This window comes from Motacilla alba, chromosome 4 (assembly GCF_015832195.1).
Source record: "Motacilla alba alba isolate MOTALB_02 chromosome 4, Motacilla_alba_V1.0_pri, whole genome shotgun sequence".
Taxonomy (NCBI): domain Eukaryota; kingdom Metazoa; phylum Chordata; class Aves; order Passeriformes; family Motacillidae; genus Motacilla; species Motacilla alba.
Window position 1 is genome coordinate 13,099,913 of NC_052019.1, and position 17,648 is coordinate 13,117,560.

General features: G+C 38.5%; 1 protein-coding gene across 4 annotated transcripts in view; it reads right to left on the reverse strand.

Annotated features, from left to right (window-relative positions):
- Positions 1-17,648, reverse strand: part of SLC2A9 (solute carrier family 2 member 9) — a 99,616-nt gene that overhangs the window by 51,632 nt on the left and 30,336 nt on the right. For all 4 annotated transcript variants that reach the window (XM_038135664.1, XM_038135663.1, XM_038135661.1 and 1 more), the window contains 2 exons: positions 15,457-15,581; positions 14,193-14,338 (listed from right to left, as the gene is read on the reverse strand). In XM_038135664.1, coding sequence (XP_037991592.1) covers positions 14,193-14,338; positions 15,457-15,581 — 271 coding nt within the window. The remainder of the gene's footprint in view (positions 1-14,192; positions 14,339-15,456; positions 15,582-17,648) is intronic.

The following is a 17,648-nucleotide window of genomic DNA, read 5'->3' on the forward strand; positions in this document are numbered from 1 at the left end:
AAGTTTTTTTTCAAACAATTTAAAGCTTGAGGTAATTGGTCACCCTAAGAGCCTGCATTACCATGAAGGCTTCAAGACCCTATTCCTTTGTTCCTTTTTTCTCTTTTTTTTTCCACTTGAGTGGAAAACTTTCTGTAACATAGATGAACCAAAAGTGGTTAATACTGTTTATGGACAAACAAGCCTTGATCTTATTTTAAAAACTAGAAAACTAAGGTTCAATTTTTAAAACCAGTCAATAATCACATAATCAAAGTGGGTACTGCTTTGTAAAGCATAACTAAGGAAAACAGACACTATAACTTGTCACCTTCATTCCATATCTGCCTGGAATAATTTCCTGTAATATAAACCTCTTTGCTATGTACCATATAAAAAAATTATAGGGTGTTATAATTTTTTGACAATATGTACAGATAAAAAATGTTACTCTTGATCTGCCCATCATATTTTTGAAGTTTTTTTTCCACTCTGTCAAGGATGCTTCTGAAAGGAAAAAGATGTATTTTTTGTATGCTGTTATTATCAGCATTCTGCCCTCCTACCTTTGGAGACTTCCGTGGAATAAGCTTACACTCCTTTTAAAGTCTCCTATAGTGTATGGTTTATAAGTTGGTTACATTTATCTCAAATAACTCTTCTTGAAAGCATTCTTTTGAAAAGGTTGTGAACAAGACTCTGAACTTACCCTTCACAATAAATAGCAAACCCTGCTACTATAATGAAAAGCCCTTTATTTTTGCCACATAACACACTGAGTTTCCTTTATTTCCTCTATTTAAGATTTCTGTTTTACTTTTTATCATGCTAGCTTCTAAAATCTTAAGGTATGCTCATAAATACCCATAAATGCTTGTAAATATGCTCCCACTTGCCATTTTGGCATGAATTGATCAGAAAGTCACTGAAGCCAGTGGAAACGTCTTAATTTCAAAAGATTTCATGTCTATTCAACATTATGGATTTTGTGTTCTACTTGCTTTTCTCTTAATTTACATTCTACAATCTTAACTCTTTCCTCCCACTATAGAAAAGAAATAGTAGGACTAATATAAGTTTAAAGGATTCATTAAAATTGCTGGAAATCAGGTTGATCTAGACCCTATAAAGAGAACTATGAGAAGCAGGCAAAAGGAAGGTTTCATAACCTCTTTAAGAAGGAATAGAATAGGACATGTACTGGGACAGTGCTCAAAAGCAGTAATAAGCAAAAGGCAAAAGACAGTGTAGATGACTTAGAAGACACTTGAAACATTTCACCTCAATTGTCAGCAGTAAAGAGAAGCACACAGGCACTGCTGGGAGGAATGAAAACAACCACATCCCACTTTATTTCAGGGAAAACTCAAAAGAGCATGAAATGTTTAATTACAGGGGACCTGATTTCATCACCCGCTCAGAATTGGTACAAATAACATGTCAAGATGGTAAGATTTTCATTTTAATCTGTCACATTATGGATATTTGCTTAGGCTGGAGCATGAAAAACCTGGCTTTGATGTATTTACAAAAGACAGTTAAACAGTAGAGCAAGTTTGACAACCACAGACTCATTCAAAGGTTGATGGAATAAAGTGCAAAGCTGCAGAGACAGAAGATTGGGTGGAAGGGAGGGAGATAAAGTATGGCATGGATTTATCAGCTGCAAATGAAACAAGATTATGGTGCACTGAAATACAGTAAAGAAAATATTGCCGTGTCAGAAAATCATCAGCTAAAATGCAGAAAATGGAACTTATTGTACCCATCAAAAGGTGGAAAAGAAAGTGGCATGGGGAAATGTCAACAGGCACTGCTGACAGCTGAACTATCCTTATCAAACTTAATAATCTATTTAAGCACCAGCTACATTTAGTATTCTCAGCAAATAGGAAGATTTTGATGAAGTGTGAAGACTCTCAACACAGACCTGGTAAACAATATACACATAAATACATTTTAAAGGGAGAACAGAATTGTTAACAAGGCCCTGTAACAGAGGTTGGGAAGAACTGCTGCAGTGCCCTGGACATGGGCACCCAATTTTTGAAAGATTTACTGTGGCAAATTAAATATCCCAGTATGAGATGGATAACATGAGTAAGGAAATATGCAGCTGTGACAGGCTTCACTCTCTTTGTTTCTCTCTGAATAATTTCACAGAAACAGAGAAACAGAATGGTTTGGAAGGGACCTCTAAGATCATCTCGTTCCAGTACCCTGCCATGGGCAGGGACACCTTCTACTATCCCAGGTTCCTCAGAGACCCATTCAGCCTGGCCTCGAACACTTCCAGGGCTGGGGCATCCACAGTTTCCTTGGGCAGTCTGGTCCAGTATCTGACCACTCTCATAGTGAAGGATTTCTTCCTAACATCTGTGTTAAACCTCTCCTCTTTTAGTTTAATACATAGATTTTAATTATTTATTTATCTATTTATTTTAAAAGCATAATCTGGACATAGATCCCACTCCCATTCCCAACTCAGCCACTACTGCACAGTCAGGCTCCTCATTTGCTCTGTGCCCAGAGTTTGGGTTTCTGTGCTGTGGAGATCCCCATGTCCCACTGAGCATCCTGAGCCCAGCTGCTCCCAGGGAAGCTTCCCCCATCCTGTCTCCTGTCCATTCTAGAGCCACAGGGCAATGCCTATACCCCAAACACCTTCTCCTAGGCTCAGGCTGGACATGGGGTAGCATAGGGCACTCCCCAGCCCTGCTCTGCCTCCCTGTGCAACCATCCTGCTGCCTCACAGAACTGTCAAGGGCTTGGCTACCTCTACTGCTTGAAACATGCAGGTGATGGTACCAAAATAAATACTCTTTTCCCCTTTTTAGCATTCATGCACAGGATGATCTGTGATCTCTCAGTGAGCAAGTCTATTTACCAGTCACTATTAATTAGTCACCATTTAAGTATTTATTCTGGAATGAATTCCTTGGGGATGGGGTTGTGATGAGTTTACTACAGTGCTGAACAACTTAGAAATGATATACCTTTTCGTATAACTTTCTTGTGTAAAAAGACATATTTGGCCATTTTGTATGTGGGGAACAAAGAGACAAAAGCCTCTGGCATCCAATGCAAGATACTGAAAATATCCAGGAAATAGTGATTTGTTAGTCTCATATTTTTTATTTTCTATAAAAAGCAGCAACACTTTTAAAATTTTAGTTTTGCAAAATATAATCACACACAGACAGAAAGAATTACATTTAGTCTAATTTTGAGATGCCCTGGAGCACCTTGCCTCGGCCTCCTGTCTCACAGGGACACCTAAGGTACCAGAGGACATCAAGATGATACTATCTGCATATATTCAAGCAATTGAATTTTGCCCTTTCTTGTTCAGACTTGGCACATAGAATGCATAGCAGAAATATTCTGTTTGCCCTGCAAAAAAAAAAAAAAAAAAAAAAAAAAAAAAAAGAAAAAAGAAAAAAAATTGTATCCCTGCTCAGAACAGACCAGGAAAACTGACTTAGGCATGCAAAGCCCAGAACACCGCACAAGTTCAGCATTTCTGTTAATCTGCTACCATGCTGGCCTGGGGCCAAGGACTGAAAAAGCACTGAGATGGAACTAATTTCTTAGCTTTAGAACTATCTTCTCTTCCTTTAGTCAAGAGTCTGGCACAGTGGTGATGATCATGTGGCAGCTGAGAAAAGAGAACTGCATCTTAGGCTTCAGAGCAGCTTACTCAAGTAAGGTACAAAACAACTGCCTTCCTCTTCCCTTCTTTGCACCACTCCAAACACTGCTCTAAAATCTCCACTGGCTGCAGGGGGATGTTAATCTCACAGTTACATCCCTGCTGGACACAATTTTCTCTTTGCATGACCCTTTCTGTAACCCAGTTTGTCAAAATATATTTCAATAACAGAGTTAAAAATTGCTCACCTTCCTGTTTAAAACAGAGGCAACTCAGATAATATGTGTATTGCACCTCTGTTCTGCACCCAGATGTGTATTTTTACAGGTCACTACTACAGCTATGACTCTGACAAGAAGATTACTCAGGTATCAGTATCTTCCCAGGTAATAATGAGTACAGAGAGTCACAGACTTAAAGCCATACAAGTCTGATTAAAAATTCACAGAAATCAGCAGGAGATTTTTGTTACTGAGTATATGGCCCTTGGATGAGAACTTAAAACAGCTTTGGAAGTGTCTGGGGTCTGAGTTCCATGATTCTCTCTTCATAAATGGCATGTTAGATCATGGACGTAGTGAGAGGGAGAATTGAAGTATCTGTTACAAGTTCCCCAGATGGATTTTGTCCAGCTTTTTATTGGAGTAACAGCTAACTTTTGACTGCACACTTAAATGGCATAATTTGTCTTCGTTTATTCATCTCCAAGAGAAGCAAAATTTTCAGAAAAAAGCAATGGGAAATAGGAAGCTTTCACATGGGATTATTATCAGCAGCCAGCATATATATTAGAGCTTATTTAGGAAGAAATATTAGAGGTATGCTGGAGCTAGGCAAAATTTCTGACAGAACTTCCTTTCACTGATGCATTTAGACTCAGGTTAGCATCCATAAATAACAAAAATATAAAAATAGTAAATTAAAATAATTGAGGAGGATAAGACTCAGTTTTTTAAACATGAGAACATACTATCATTCTGATGCCCTTGGGTACCTTAGATGTCCCTGTGGGACAGGCAGATGCAGCACATAGGACTCCAGAGACCTGCATCCTTTTGGGACTGTAGTGGGAGATGAAGAGAAGTGCTCCAGGGCATCTAGAAATTGCATTAGATAAAGTGGTTTTTTATGTGATTATATTTTGCCAAACTGAAGTTATGAAAGTTAGACTAAGGTATATTAAAATTAAGAGAAAAACAAACATAAAAACACCCGAAGCACATTTGCTGGTTTAAAAACAATGGAAATTATTGAATATTTCATCTTAACACTTTTTAATGACAAAAAAAATCTGTTTTGGACTAAAAAAAAAAAAGCAAAACAAAACCCAATTCATTTTAACTTGACATTTACTTTAAGTTTTAAAAAATCCCTCGAAACACTAATCAAGAATATACTTCCCCTTTTTTTTTTCCTTTTGCCAGCAGTTTCAAAAGCTAAGACACTCAAGAGCAGAAAACACACCCTCCTACTCAATATGATGACTGCAGGCTATCCTACAGTGCTTGATCAACTTTCCATGGCATTAATACCTAATTTTTAAGGGATAAATATACATATTTGGACATGAATTTGCAATAATGGGTAATTTTACAGTGTGTAATAAAAAGTAAAACTGAAATGTTAATCTTGAAGAACCTTCAAAAATATTTAAGTGGTGATGATCTCCCCAGTGTGAGAAACACACTTGGAAGGAAGTCACAGGTCAAGTTGACTTAGATTTATTGCTTAATAACAGATTTGTAAGTATTACCAAATACTCAAGCACTAAGGAACCAGGAAAATCTGAAATGTTCTCTTGCTTCTAAACATTTGAAGCAGAGTCCAACTTACACAGGGTAAGATGAGTTCTATAGACAGACACTATTTATTATTAGGCCAGCTACAGTAAGTGAAAAAATTCACCTTTTCAAGTCTGATAAAGTGGCAGAAGGTCATATTTTAAATATTAGTATAAACAAATGCTCTAAGTTTAGTTACATGTGTTAACTATGTTTCAGTGGATAAGGAGAAAATTACAAGCAACTGCTATCAGCCTCCACAGTGTTCTGATGTCTTTCTTTCCTTCACATCTGTTGAAGGATATCTTTCCAGGAAAGCTTGTCTACTGCTTTTCCAACTGACCTAATTAAGCAGAGAACAGCTACATAGAAACCTTCTCAAGAGTCAGGTGAGCACTGTTTCAGTGTCTATGAGTAGCAGTCCTCACTGATGATAAACTTTCATCCCAACATCAGATGCTCTGCCATTAAGTCTTTTCTTCATTGTTGAGTCTAAATTATATATCTATGTCCATAATGCTCTTATTTCCATAACCACACTTCCACTTTCAGACAACTCCTCTCCTGTAAGATGTTCTCCCTCCCAAATGCAAAACTGCAACATTTCAATATTACAAATGGCCCATCAGCCATATGTTGTTAAAACTCTGGGAATTGAAGCCTCACAGCACAACTTTAATGGACTGAAACTCATTTGCAAACATGAAGACACACAGCTGTTTTCCCATGCATTACTCAATGAGTTCTGTACAGAAAAGGGATGAATAAATACTGTTGTGTCTGCCTCGGGGAACCAATAAAAGGTTGATTTATAATCTCCAGTAAATACATAATCTCAGTTGATCCACAATAGATATAAACAAAGTACCTCACTTAATGTCTCCATTAGAAATATATCAGCACTACCACATTCCCCCAGTAGGGTTGGTATCACAGCGTAGACCTCTCCCCATGGGTCCTACTGAACTACGAATATGCAACGACCCAGAGGGTCCTGGCAGCATTTCTGCTCTTTTATCAGACCCACCAAGGCTGTGCCTGGTGCCTGCACAGCATCTTCCCTTGCCTGGATCAACCAACCTTTAGGTGAGGTGATCTTCACGTCCTTGATCAGCAACTCACAGCTTGTATTGAAGTGCTTGTGCCTTGATAAAAGACTTGGAAATTGCTTCAGCAGTAACAAACTTCATGCCTTATGTGTTACTGTGAAAAGAGGATGGAAATGTCCCATGGCTAGAAAAAGAAAAGAACTGAGAATATTTGAAAAAGGATTGCCGTCTTCAAAATCACTGCCTCAAGAAATTCTTAATTGGTGTGTCAGATGGCAGTTTGCAGGAAGTGCAGGCAGACATCAAACACCTGCTGAAATTAGTGACTATCTGAACCAGCTCTGAAATCTGAAACATTTTTGGCTTCTTTCTTTCTTTCTTTCTTTCTTTCTTTCTTTCTTTCTTTCTTTCTTTCTTTCTTTCTTTCTTTCTTTCTTTCTTTCTTTCTTTCTTTCTTTCTTTCTTTCTTTCCTTCTTTCTTTCCTTCTTTCTTTCTTTCTTTCCTTCTTTCTTTCCTTCTTCCTTCCGCCACTTCCTTCCGCCACTTCCTTCCGCCACTTCCTTCCTTCCACCACTTCCGCCACTTCCTTCCGCCACTTCCTTCCGCCACTTCCTTCCGCCACTTCCTTCCGCCACTTCCTTCCGCCACTTCCGCCACTTCCTTCCTTCCGCCACTTCCTTCCGCCACTTCCGCCACTTCCTTCCTTCCGCCACTTCCTTCCGCCACTTCCTTCCTTCCGCCACTTCCTTCCGCCACTTCCTTCCTTCCTTCAGAAATTCCTTCCTTCAGAAATTCCTTCCTTCAGAAATTCCTTTCTTTGTAAGGGTGTTTCTCTGAGTTATTCTTAGCAATATCATCCCCTTAAAGGATTCAAGCAGCCATTTATCAATGTGTCTCTTGTATCCTTAGCAGAAGTTTTAAAACACTCTTCAGGGAAGGCTTTAGCTTTTCATTCACTTTTGCATTTTACTACATGAATATAAAGCAGTTTTGCTTCTGTGTTTTTAAGAAATAATGTACAAACTCAGCAGTTCAGTGAATTGGCAGGGACCAGGGTAACTTGGAGTCACCTTTTGCAAGCCTAGCTCAATAGCAGAATGGTTTCCAGGGGTACTGTGAGACCACCTCCTCAAACACTTGCTCTTAGACAAATCCTGACCAAAACCCCCCACAACTGGGAACCAGAGCTGGTAAGAAAAATTCCTATGTTATTTCTCACCTTTGCTCTTAAGAACTCATTAAGAACTAGCAATTCATATACTAAAATAGACTCCACAAAGCAGCATCTTTCTGCAGATACAAACAGCTCCACCATCATCCAGGTCATTAATGAAGGTACTGAACAGGATTTTTTATTCTATGTAGACAGATATTTGAAATTATTACAAAGAGGACACTTTAGGGCTTCAAGTGATGTTGGAAAATGCTAAACTGGTGGAGGCATTTGTCCTGCTCAAATGGAAAGTACAAACATATTTTAATATTCTGTAGACAGCATAAGGCATAAGTTGCTTTAATTTCCAACACTCTGCATGAAGCTGCAAGAGTTCACCTGTCTCTTATTGCCGCAAGCGCTCTCTGTTCTGTACTCTGGAATTCTCACTTGTATTTTAAAGAATAATATCTTTAACTGTAGTCACTGTCATGGCTCAAGGAGAAGATAAACACACAGAACAAAAGAGCTCATAGAAAAATACTCAGAAACTGGTTGATCCATACTTTGTGTTATCATGCTAATGTGTCAGATTCATTTCAAGAGCATCTCCAACAGACCATTTTGCCAATGGTGTCCACCTGCAGGCTTCAGGTCTCTAGAGCAATTTGGAATTGCTTTCTCTACTCATTTTAAATTTACTGACAGTTTTTAACAGATCCTTGGATCTGAGTCAAGAGTCTTAGGAAAAAGAATCAGTTAAAAAATAAAAACAAAAACAAAAACAAAGCAAAATCATGCTGAAAAGGAAGCTTTGGCAAGTAAAATCAAAGCTTATTTTCAGAACAGCCTTCAACTGCACAGGCTGTACAACCCATTCCATCACGGTCTACTTCTGTGCAAGTGAAGGAGTACTTTTAAAAGACCTTGGTAGAGCAAAATTAAACATTCCTATACAAACTTTCCTAAATACACAGTTATCTGTCGCACCAAATACATTATTTTAAGAACACTGGAAAAGAAAATTAGAGTGTAACACAGCATTTACAGAAGTTTTTAGTTTTATCACAACTATTTCTCAGCAAGGTTCACTTGTGCAAAAAACTAACTTGAAAGGGACTCATGACAGAGATGTTTCCTTACTAGACATATAGTACGGTGTCTATGGAGTTCATTGGTCCTTTTCCAGATTTAGCTCAATTTGTTGCAGAAATTGATATTGATATTTCTATCAGTAGCAGAATTTCTTTGCCTAAATAATGAGGTGTGGGGAGAACAATTTGGCCACTGCCATCATGTATCACAAACATATTTCCAGCTAAATCCCTTTTTAAAAACTGGTATTCTCTAGCCAAAAATGCATTAAAGCTGCTAAAAACCTTCAGAAAAGTGGAATTAGATTAATTCATGTGTCTTCTACGGCAAAGACAACATCCAATGAATAAAGTTTGTATCTCTAACCATGTACACAAGATTTTTGCAATAAATTCCAAGTGCTTTAAAAGAAAGATTGAGAAGAGTCTAGAAAAGACAGTGTGTCATTTCAAAATAAATTCTAAACCTTCTCTGGTACACTTTGTTTCTCATGCACTCATGCTTTGAGTGTTTCCCCAGCATGGGGTTACCCACAAGAGCTGTTTAACCCCGATTTTTCTCCTCAAGAAGCCACTTTCCAAATTCGATCATTGTTGCTCACTCCTGTACCTAGTACTGCTTGATTACACTCTTTTTAAAACAGAATGACCAAACCTATTCTACTTGCAGCATTCAAGAGATGGACACATCAGGATCTTTTCTTTTTTTTTTTTTTTTTTTTTGCCTTGAAACACTAACACAGCAAATGGATTCATTCAGGAAGTGTTCCCCTGGTGAGTCTTAGGACCGAAGCAAAGCAAAGTTTTTAGGGTAACATAGTATCCACTAGGAAACAATGCAACCAGGTAGTTAGGCAAGCTCCTGCGGGCATGACCTAGAAACACTTGAAGTTTGTAAAGTAGGGTTGCCAAAGTAAACAGACAAAAAAAAGTTTTCTTTTATCCATTGGCATACCAATGGGAAGAGCAGCTGTTCAGTCAGAGAAGCAGCCAGAGCTGGGCAGCCACTGGGGGCAACTCCAGGGAAAACAACTGCAGCTTGGCAAAGCCTGACACACCAGGCACAGGAAAAGGGGCTCAAAGCCGAAGTCTGAGGAAAGCATGGCAAAGGCAGCTGCTTCAGCTTTACCTGTCCTGAATAAATATACACACTGTGAAATATTTTTTTCTCTCTGGTATTGATACACAGATGAAAGAGATCCTGAAGCTCAATGTACATTGAAAATAAGAACACTGTGACAACTGCAAATGCATTCAGAAACTAAATCCTATATAATTTAGGGAAAGGTTAAAGCCCACCTTCATTAAACAACGTGAAGCTGTAGAATAGACAGTCTGATAGTTTACAATGCTTAGAAGATGTTACCACGCTAAGGAAAACCTGTGGAGCAGGACATTCCCTGCAGGAGGAACTAGATGAATTAGCTAGAGTGATACCCAAAGTTACATGGAATATGTCAGAATAAGGCCAGACAATATTTCCCCAAGACAGTAAGTGTAAATTTGAACTTTCAAAACTGAAGTTGACAGTGCGCTGGCCTTTGCTTTGCAAGAGCAATCTGTCAGGAAAAATAGGCTGGGTGATTCAGTTGTAGAGTCACAGAAACAGAGAGAACAGAAATACCTGAAGGGCAGTGTTTGAAGAAGTGACAGGTCTAAGATAGTTTGTCCTTATCTTATTATGTGGTTTTTCCCTTTAGTCAGATATATGGAGAGCTGCACATGCTGTACAACCAAAAATGGCCTGAATTTAATAATTGTGTAGCCAGCAGCAATAATTCAGCGCCCACATTACAGCAGATAACATCATTGCACACCTGTGGGCCTGCACCAGTTGTCATCTATGGATGTCATGGCTTCCTGAAGAGTTAAGGACTCTGGCTCACAGAACACAAGATGCCAGCATGTGAAAATAAGCACACAGCTCTCAGCAGTTGGGGTGGTGGGGAGAAGCAGGTCACCAGCACATGAAGTCATCATGCTCTGTACTCTGATCACTAGCCCCCTTTACCATGGTGGAATTTCCCAAACCTCAGGAATTTCCCAGATCTATAGGAATCAGAATCTTGAATAAAAAGCATAGCTGCAATTTATTGGACAGGAGACAATTAGAACTGTGGAAAGCAAGATTATCAAGTCACTGCAGCAGAGGACTGTTATCTCAACTGGAACTTTTCTCAAATAATCACTCTTGGTAAGCACTGCATACTAAAGTAACACATTCTAAAATTAGTTCCTTTGGAGACAAATACAATAAAATTCTATATATCCAGAATCAAAAAATTGCCTGTATTTAGGTGTTGCAACCTTTATTAGATTGCAAATTTTTTGCTCCATTTGCTCTTTTATACTATAATTTAAAAATTGGACATAGTCATATTTGTCTAGTTCACGTCAATATGGCAGGACACAGAAAAGAATTAAATGCATTTCTGCAATACTTCAAACAAAATATTCCCAGGAAAAACAGGAAGTATCTAATATAATTCTGGTTTTTTTTAAAGTATGATTTCATCTGGGTTAGCTGTATAATCTTGTTCTCCTAGGTTCAAATTTAAACCAGGAGCTATTCAAGACAACGGCTTACAGGGTGGGAAAGAGAATAAAGAGCCTGTGTTACTAGAGGAGGTGAAGTTTAATATGAAACACAAAGATCACAAGTGATAGGGGGAAGAGAGAGGAAACACACTAGAAGCTGGTGAAAAAAAAAAAAAAAGAAACAGAAAGGTACTAAGGAATAAACAGCAATTGATCAAAGAATAATGAGAGTAAGTTGACAGAACAGGCATGACAAAGTATTAGAAGGAAATGAGAAGATTGTCAATCCTCAACACTTCCAGTAGAAAGCTTGGGAAAGCTGAAGGAATAGGAAACAGCCAACCTGCCTTAAGGCAGTAACCCAGCCAGAGCTGCCCACTGCTCCACAGCACTGCACCTGGGGCTGCCCACATGCCTCCTGCTGCACCTTGATCAATCTTGACAAAAGATAGATTGCTAAAAAATCAATTTAGGCCTCCTTAACACACTTGATACAAAAAGCAGTAAGGACTTTTGAATTGCCTCAAGTAATACTCATTGCTTTGGAGCTATTTTTATCACAGTTTCACATTTAAAGAAACACTTCAGCATTTGATAACAGAGGAAACCATCACTTAGGTTGTTAATAAGTGCTTGCTAACACTATGCCCCACAGCCAACATAAACATTTTCCTTTTCTGCAGAGAGACTTCTACAGAACCACTTAAGGCAACAACCTCATATAATCCACATAAATACATCAAGCTCCAATTTAAAATTTTAATTTTCTGCTCAAGTTATTTCAGCTGGGAGTCTGTTCCAAACATCACTCTAATGAATTTCGGCATGCAACTATTCACGCAATATTTATAAAATATCATTCTTGTAGCCATATTGTCTTTGAGATTAAGCTACTCTATTCCTTCTTTCTTGTGTTAACAAGGTGCAGTCAGTTCCTCTCCTTTCCCTCTCTTTACTTGACCACACAAGCACTATTGCTGTTACCTCCTCTTACAAGAAGGACCTCAGTCATGCTGACAGCCATTCTTATGTCCATCCCTTTTTCAAAGAGTCTCTTCCTGCAAAACATTCTCTGTTTTTGTCCCTCCTTTCTTCAAAACCATCAATGCTTAGATACAATGGTTAACAACCTCTTATATATTTGCTCAATTTACGAGTAATAGACAGAGGACAGATCTCAGCAGAAACCTTATGAAACCATGACAGAAGACAAGTATTTGTAAGTAGTATTATTTACAACAAATTCAGATAACAAACAAACAACTACAGAGCAGCAAAATAAAAACTACCTCCCACTGAAGCAGTTTCAATGGGAACCCCACAAATCTAGGGGAAAAAAAATCTTGGCTTGACTGAAACCAAGAGAAATTAAAAGAAAAAAAAAACGCCTATATACCCAACTAGAATATTCAAGCTGCCTCCAATAAATTGGTTGGAAATATTGTGATCCACATCAGGCAAAACTTTGCTTCTTTTACATGCTGATGTTATCCATCTTGAGAAAACTAATTCTGTAGATAAAACATATTTCTTCTTACATAATGTCTGTCTTTAATGGTGTGATATTAATTAACTTCACACTAAAGCAGGCTGTAGAAGCAGAAACACTACCTCTGTTATTTGGTAGCAGCAACAACAGTGATGAAAGGAAGCCACGAAGAGAAATAAAACCAGCAATAATGAGCTGAAATCAAGGAATAAGAATTTGCATGACACCTCAACTTTAAAAGTGTATGCATGTTTCAAAAACCCAAATTAAAAAAAAAACTTCCTGTTACATAAGGGCTGCCAAACTCGAAGCAATCAAATTGGCCTCTTGACATTTCATACACTTGTTTGTAATAGGCTTTCTTCCAAGGTAAGAAAAGGGACATCTGTTGAAGTCACACAGTAAAAGCCATTTAAAGTTTTTTCCTAAAATCTGTTGCTTTGGATGGGCAGAGGAGAAATCTATCCTTCAATAAAGGGAAAATTTAATCAAATAATTTGCCTTCAGGAGAGCTGAACAGAATAAAGGGACAGAATACAAAAGCTGGTCAGATAAAAATAAAAGTGTCAGGGAGGATGGTATCATGTATTTACAAAGCAGTTGCTTTTGGCTGGACAGAGAAGGAAAAGCTCCTCTCACTTTCCAACTCCTTATGACTTTTTCTGGCTGACAGAAGGAATTCTGTGTTCAAGTTTGACTGTGAGAGAATTGCTGCAGACCTTTCCTCCACACTGCCTTGAAGAATCATCTCTGAATGGAAAGCACCTGGTCAGATGACCAGCATGGTTCCTTCCAACTTTACCCATTGTGTGGTTCTGTATTTCCAATTGCCAGCCTAAACAAAACTCGAGTTCATTTAGTCGGAGCAATGATGACATCCAGTGGCCACCAAGTTAATCTCAGCCTATGACATCAAGACAACCTCTTATCTGAGAAGATAATCTTTCCATAAAGATGTGTGTTAACTCTGCTCTTCTATCACTTAGTCTAAAAGCAGGGCAAGTAAGGATTGCACTAAAAGGAACACCATAACCACTAAGCAAGAGTCTTCCTATTCAGGTTCTCATAATAACTCTGACCAAGCCTTTTTCAGCTCTATCTCATATTGAAAAATTAGAGATCAAAAATATAAAAACTCTTAAGCATTTCAATGGTGTCCAAAGAAACTGGAAACTAAAAAAATAGATGTACATCAAGAAAGGGAGAGAAGGAGATCTGCATATGAACACACACAAGCCACTCAAGCTGTTGAACCTGCTGGCCACATCTACCAAACTTAGCCATGCATTCAGTACATGCTTGTAGAAGACATGGAGGAAACTACTTTTCAAAGTGCTTCAAAACGAAAAAGAAATATTTCTGTTTTCCACTTTTGTGAAGAATCCAGTCAAGATATGAAAATATGACTCAGAGCATGCTTGTGTTCTTTGATGGAAAAGGTCTGTTAAATACTTACTTGCCCAAATATTTCTGGCAGCCCCAAAACTTGACCAGTGAAAACACCAATGCAAATGAAAATTGCTGTGACCTGACCCAATGAACCACGGATTTCCTTAGGAGATATTTCACTCAAGTACATGGGGAGGGCACTTAATGAAATGCCTACAAAAGAAGGACAAAACCCATATATTAGGTCAAAACATATTTATTATGCTAGGAATGCAACAAATTTGTATTGAAAGGAGCCTGAGTGATAATCTGCTCACAAGGGTGGCATAAAAACATGCAAGGAACATAATTATAACTATCCATACATAACATGAATTATTTTCCCTGCATGTCTAATTAGTCTCACACCATTTAATAACTATGGGATTGATTATCTGTTACAGATCTACAGCGATGTGCGTAGGCTGCTTTTTGATGTGGAGCACCAAAGGTTACTCAGAGATGAGAATCTCCAGGAGAACAGATTTTATGTTTTAAGTTTGCTCATCCCAAAGCAAGGAAAATCATGTTAACACTGGTGTGGGTATGGGAAAAAAAAGCCCAGTGCATCAGTCAGGCAGAGCAGACATTGTCAGATGGAGTATTTTTACTGTAAACAGTAATAGCAGATGTTCCTCTCAATGCAGGCTTATAGCAGCAATGAACTCTTCAAAATAGGCACAAAATAAGAGTTGCAATGCTGTTTAAAGCCAGGAGCAGAACAAATAAATGCATGACCCTGGTCAGTACAATGGCAATGTTTGCACAGATCCAGAAGATTGGTTGCTTGATGGTAATCTGGGATAAAAATTAGCAGAAACCCTTCCTTTTAGCTGCAAGATTATTCTGGTGCTGCAGTGCCCCCCATGGTTTACTTTCAAACTGGGAAGACCATATTGCTAGGAACAATTGATGAAGTACCAAACCTTCCCTAGTCCTGCAGGTATTATAATGGGATCCAAGAACGGCTAAACACAGCAAAAAACAGTGTCAATAGCAGAATACACTCTCCTAGCCAAGGGATTTTCATGGCATGGAAACAAACACTCTACCACGGCTGGAAGAGGAAAGGTGGGGAAACAACAGCTTTGTTAGCAGTGGTGAGCATCCATTCCAGTGTTTCCTCCAAACATCAGATCCTCCAGCCCTTAGTGTGCCATTTTGTGCCAGTGAAATCAGTGTGGCTACAGCTAGTCCCTGGAATACCTCTTTGATGCAAAGCAAGTTCTAGCAGGGGAAGAGAAGACAGTGTGTGCACAGCAAAAGACGTGCAGAGTGTGACCAAAGCTTACCTGCATCCACACCCATGATAATGCGGCCCAGGATGAGCATTTCAAACGACCCAGCCAGCAAGGACAGGGACATCAACAGTGCAGCTGCCACTGCAAACACATTATTGAGCACCAATGTGCATTTCCTAAAAGGCAAAGATGGTTTTAGGTAGAAACCAGCATTGTGGCAGCTAAATCTAGTTATATTAGAAGCGCACTAGGCTATTATTCTTAAATATCTGTCAATAAAAAGTGCCTAACAAACACTGCCTCTTAGATGTGTAGAGTTCTGAAAATCAGCACTATACCCACGTGGATACAGTTTCAAACCTACACCACAGTTTAAAAGAAAACATAACATAGATAACTAAAGAGCTGTACTTCAAAAGCACAGCAAGGACCCAACTTATGCATCCTAAAACCCAAGTGCCAGGCCTGAGGCTCTGTACATGAATATAAATAAGCATACTCTGGAAAGATGTCTGTATGGAGAACCCAAAGAATATACTTCAAATAGCAATAAGCTGATACAACTACAGGCACTTAAACATTGCAGACAGTTTTTGACTCTTCAAGAACTTCCCAACTGTGACATCATCTGTGTCATTGTAATTCATCCTTAAATTCTTGATATTAAAGCCATACATTGAGGAAAATTACTTCCTACTTATAGAGTTAGGAAAAATGTTTGGGCTCATTCAAGTAATAAATTATTTTTTTATTGTTGGAATTAACCAAAATACAGATCTACATATTTCTTCCCCACTTTCAAATTATTTCATTCTATAACTGTTAAACAAAACATTAGGTTTTTTTAAAATAAAATAAATACCCTTTTTGGCAAATTATTACTTTGTTAAAAAGTATAAACCAAATCACAAAAATATATTTTAAAATTTTAAAAACTTCCAAATTTTTCATTTGCTAATAGCTTAATTCCTTTTAGTTGTTATCTTTCAGAACTTTCTGCTCAAGTTTGAGGGATAAATTAAAAAGAAGAGGAGTGACCAGGAAGGCTGTCTCTGCCTTTCCTTTCTATAGCAGGTGACAAACTGTCCCACCAGCTCTAACTTTTTTCAATATGTAAGTATTAACAGGAAATTTTACCTCTATTGAAAAAGTCACCCAACTTCTCACCACAGATACATATCTTTTTGAAGGGAAATATTTTTAACACTTGTATTTTTAATCCTGCTTCCTGCTTTCTAGTAAATTTGAACACTGAATGGATAGCATGGCTTGAAGATAGAAAAATGAGATACAATTCATTTTAAATCTACACAGCACAGCCATCAGACTGATGACTATATCTGTTTAGAACAGATTTTTCAGATGGATATACACTCTGAGATGGCTGAAGTGATACAAATAATGACAAAAAATGGAAAGAAAATGCTCGTTCAGGTCAAACAAATCTTATAAATTCATCTGAAGATACTGTTTTTTTCTCCTTTAATTTAAATAAAAACCATAAAATACATATTTTTGAGAAAAAGTTGGACAACAAACCCTTATACTATGCAGCTGAGAAGAGAAAAGCACAGCCTAACTAAGCATGATAAAAACAAAGACTCTGGTATAATGAAAAGGAAATGCAAACAAGAGAACACTCTAGAACACTCTGTTTAGGGTGTTACTATGGAAAGCAGTGTCTGTGGCAAGGTTTTGGAAGTGTTGGGGCTGCAGGGGTGGCTTCTGTGGGGAGAGGGAGTGAGGGTGTAACAAGGTCAGTGGAGGACAGGGTGATCCAGGCCTGAGCAGGGACATCCCCAGACGGACTGGGGTCCATGGGGACCCCCGCTGGGGCACAGGGGGAGTGAGGAGCAAGGGACAGGAGGAGGAGCACAGAGGAGATGCTGCACTGAAGACACTGAGGTGACCACTGGCTGTGGTACCAAGAGCAAGGAGAGGAGCCTGGTGTGATGCTCAGCCTCACCCTCCTTCTAGGGAGACCCTAGAAGTGACCTAAACAATCCCTTGAGCGTATTGGCCTGGGTGCTCAGGATAAACAGCAGCAGACCCTCTTCGTTAGGAGAGGAGAATTTAAGTTACAAAGAGTCAAAGCCACATCTGAACTTGGGAATTATATTTATGTGGATGAAGGTTCCCTTTCAAAAAATTACTCTACATGCCTCTTGAAGTAAATAGGGCCTAGGAATCCAGTAATTTGGGATTCATGTTTTTAACCTTACAGCAATATGATTTGAAAGTGT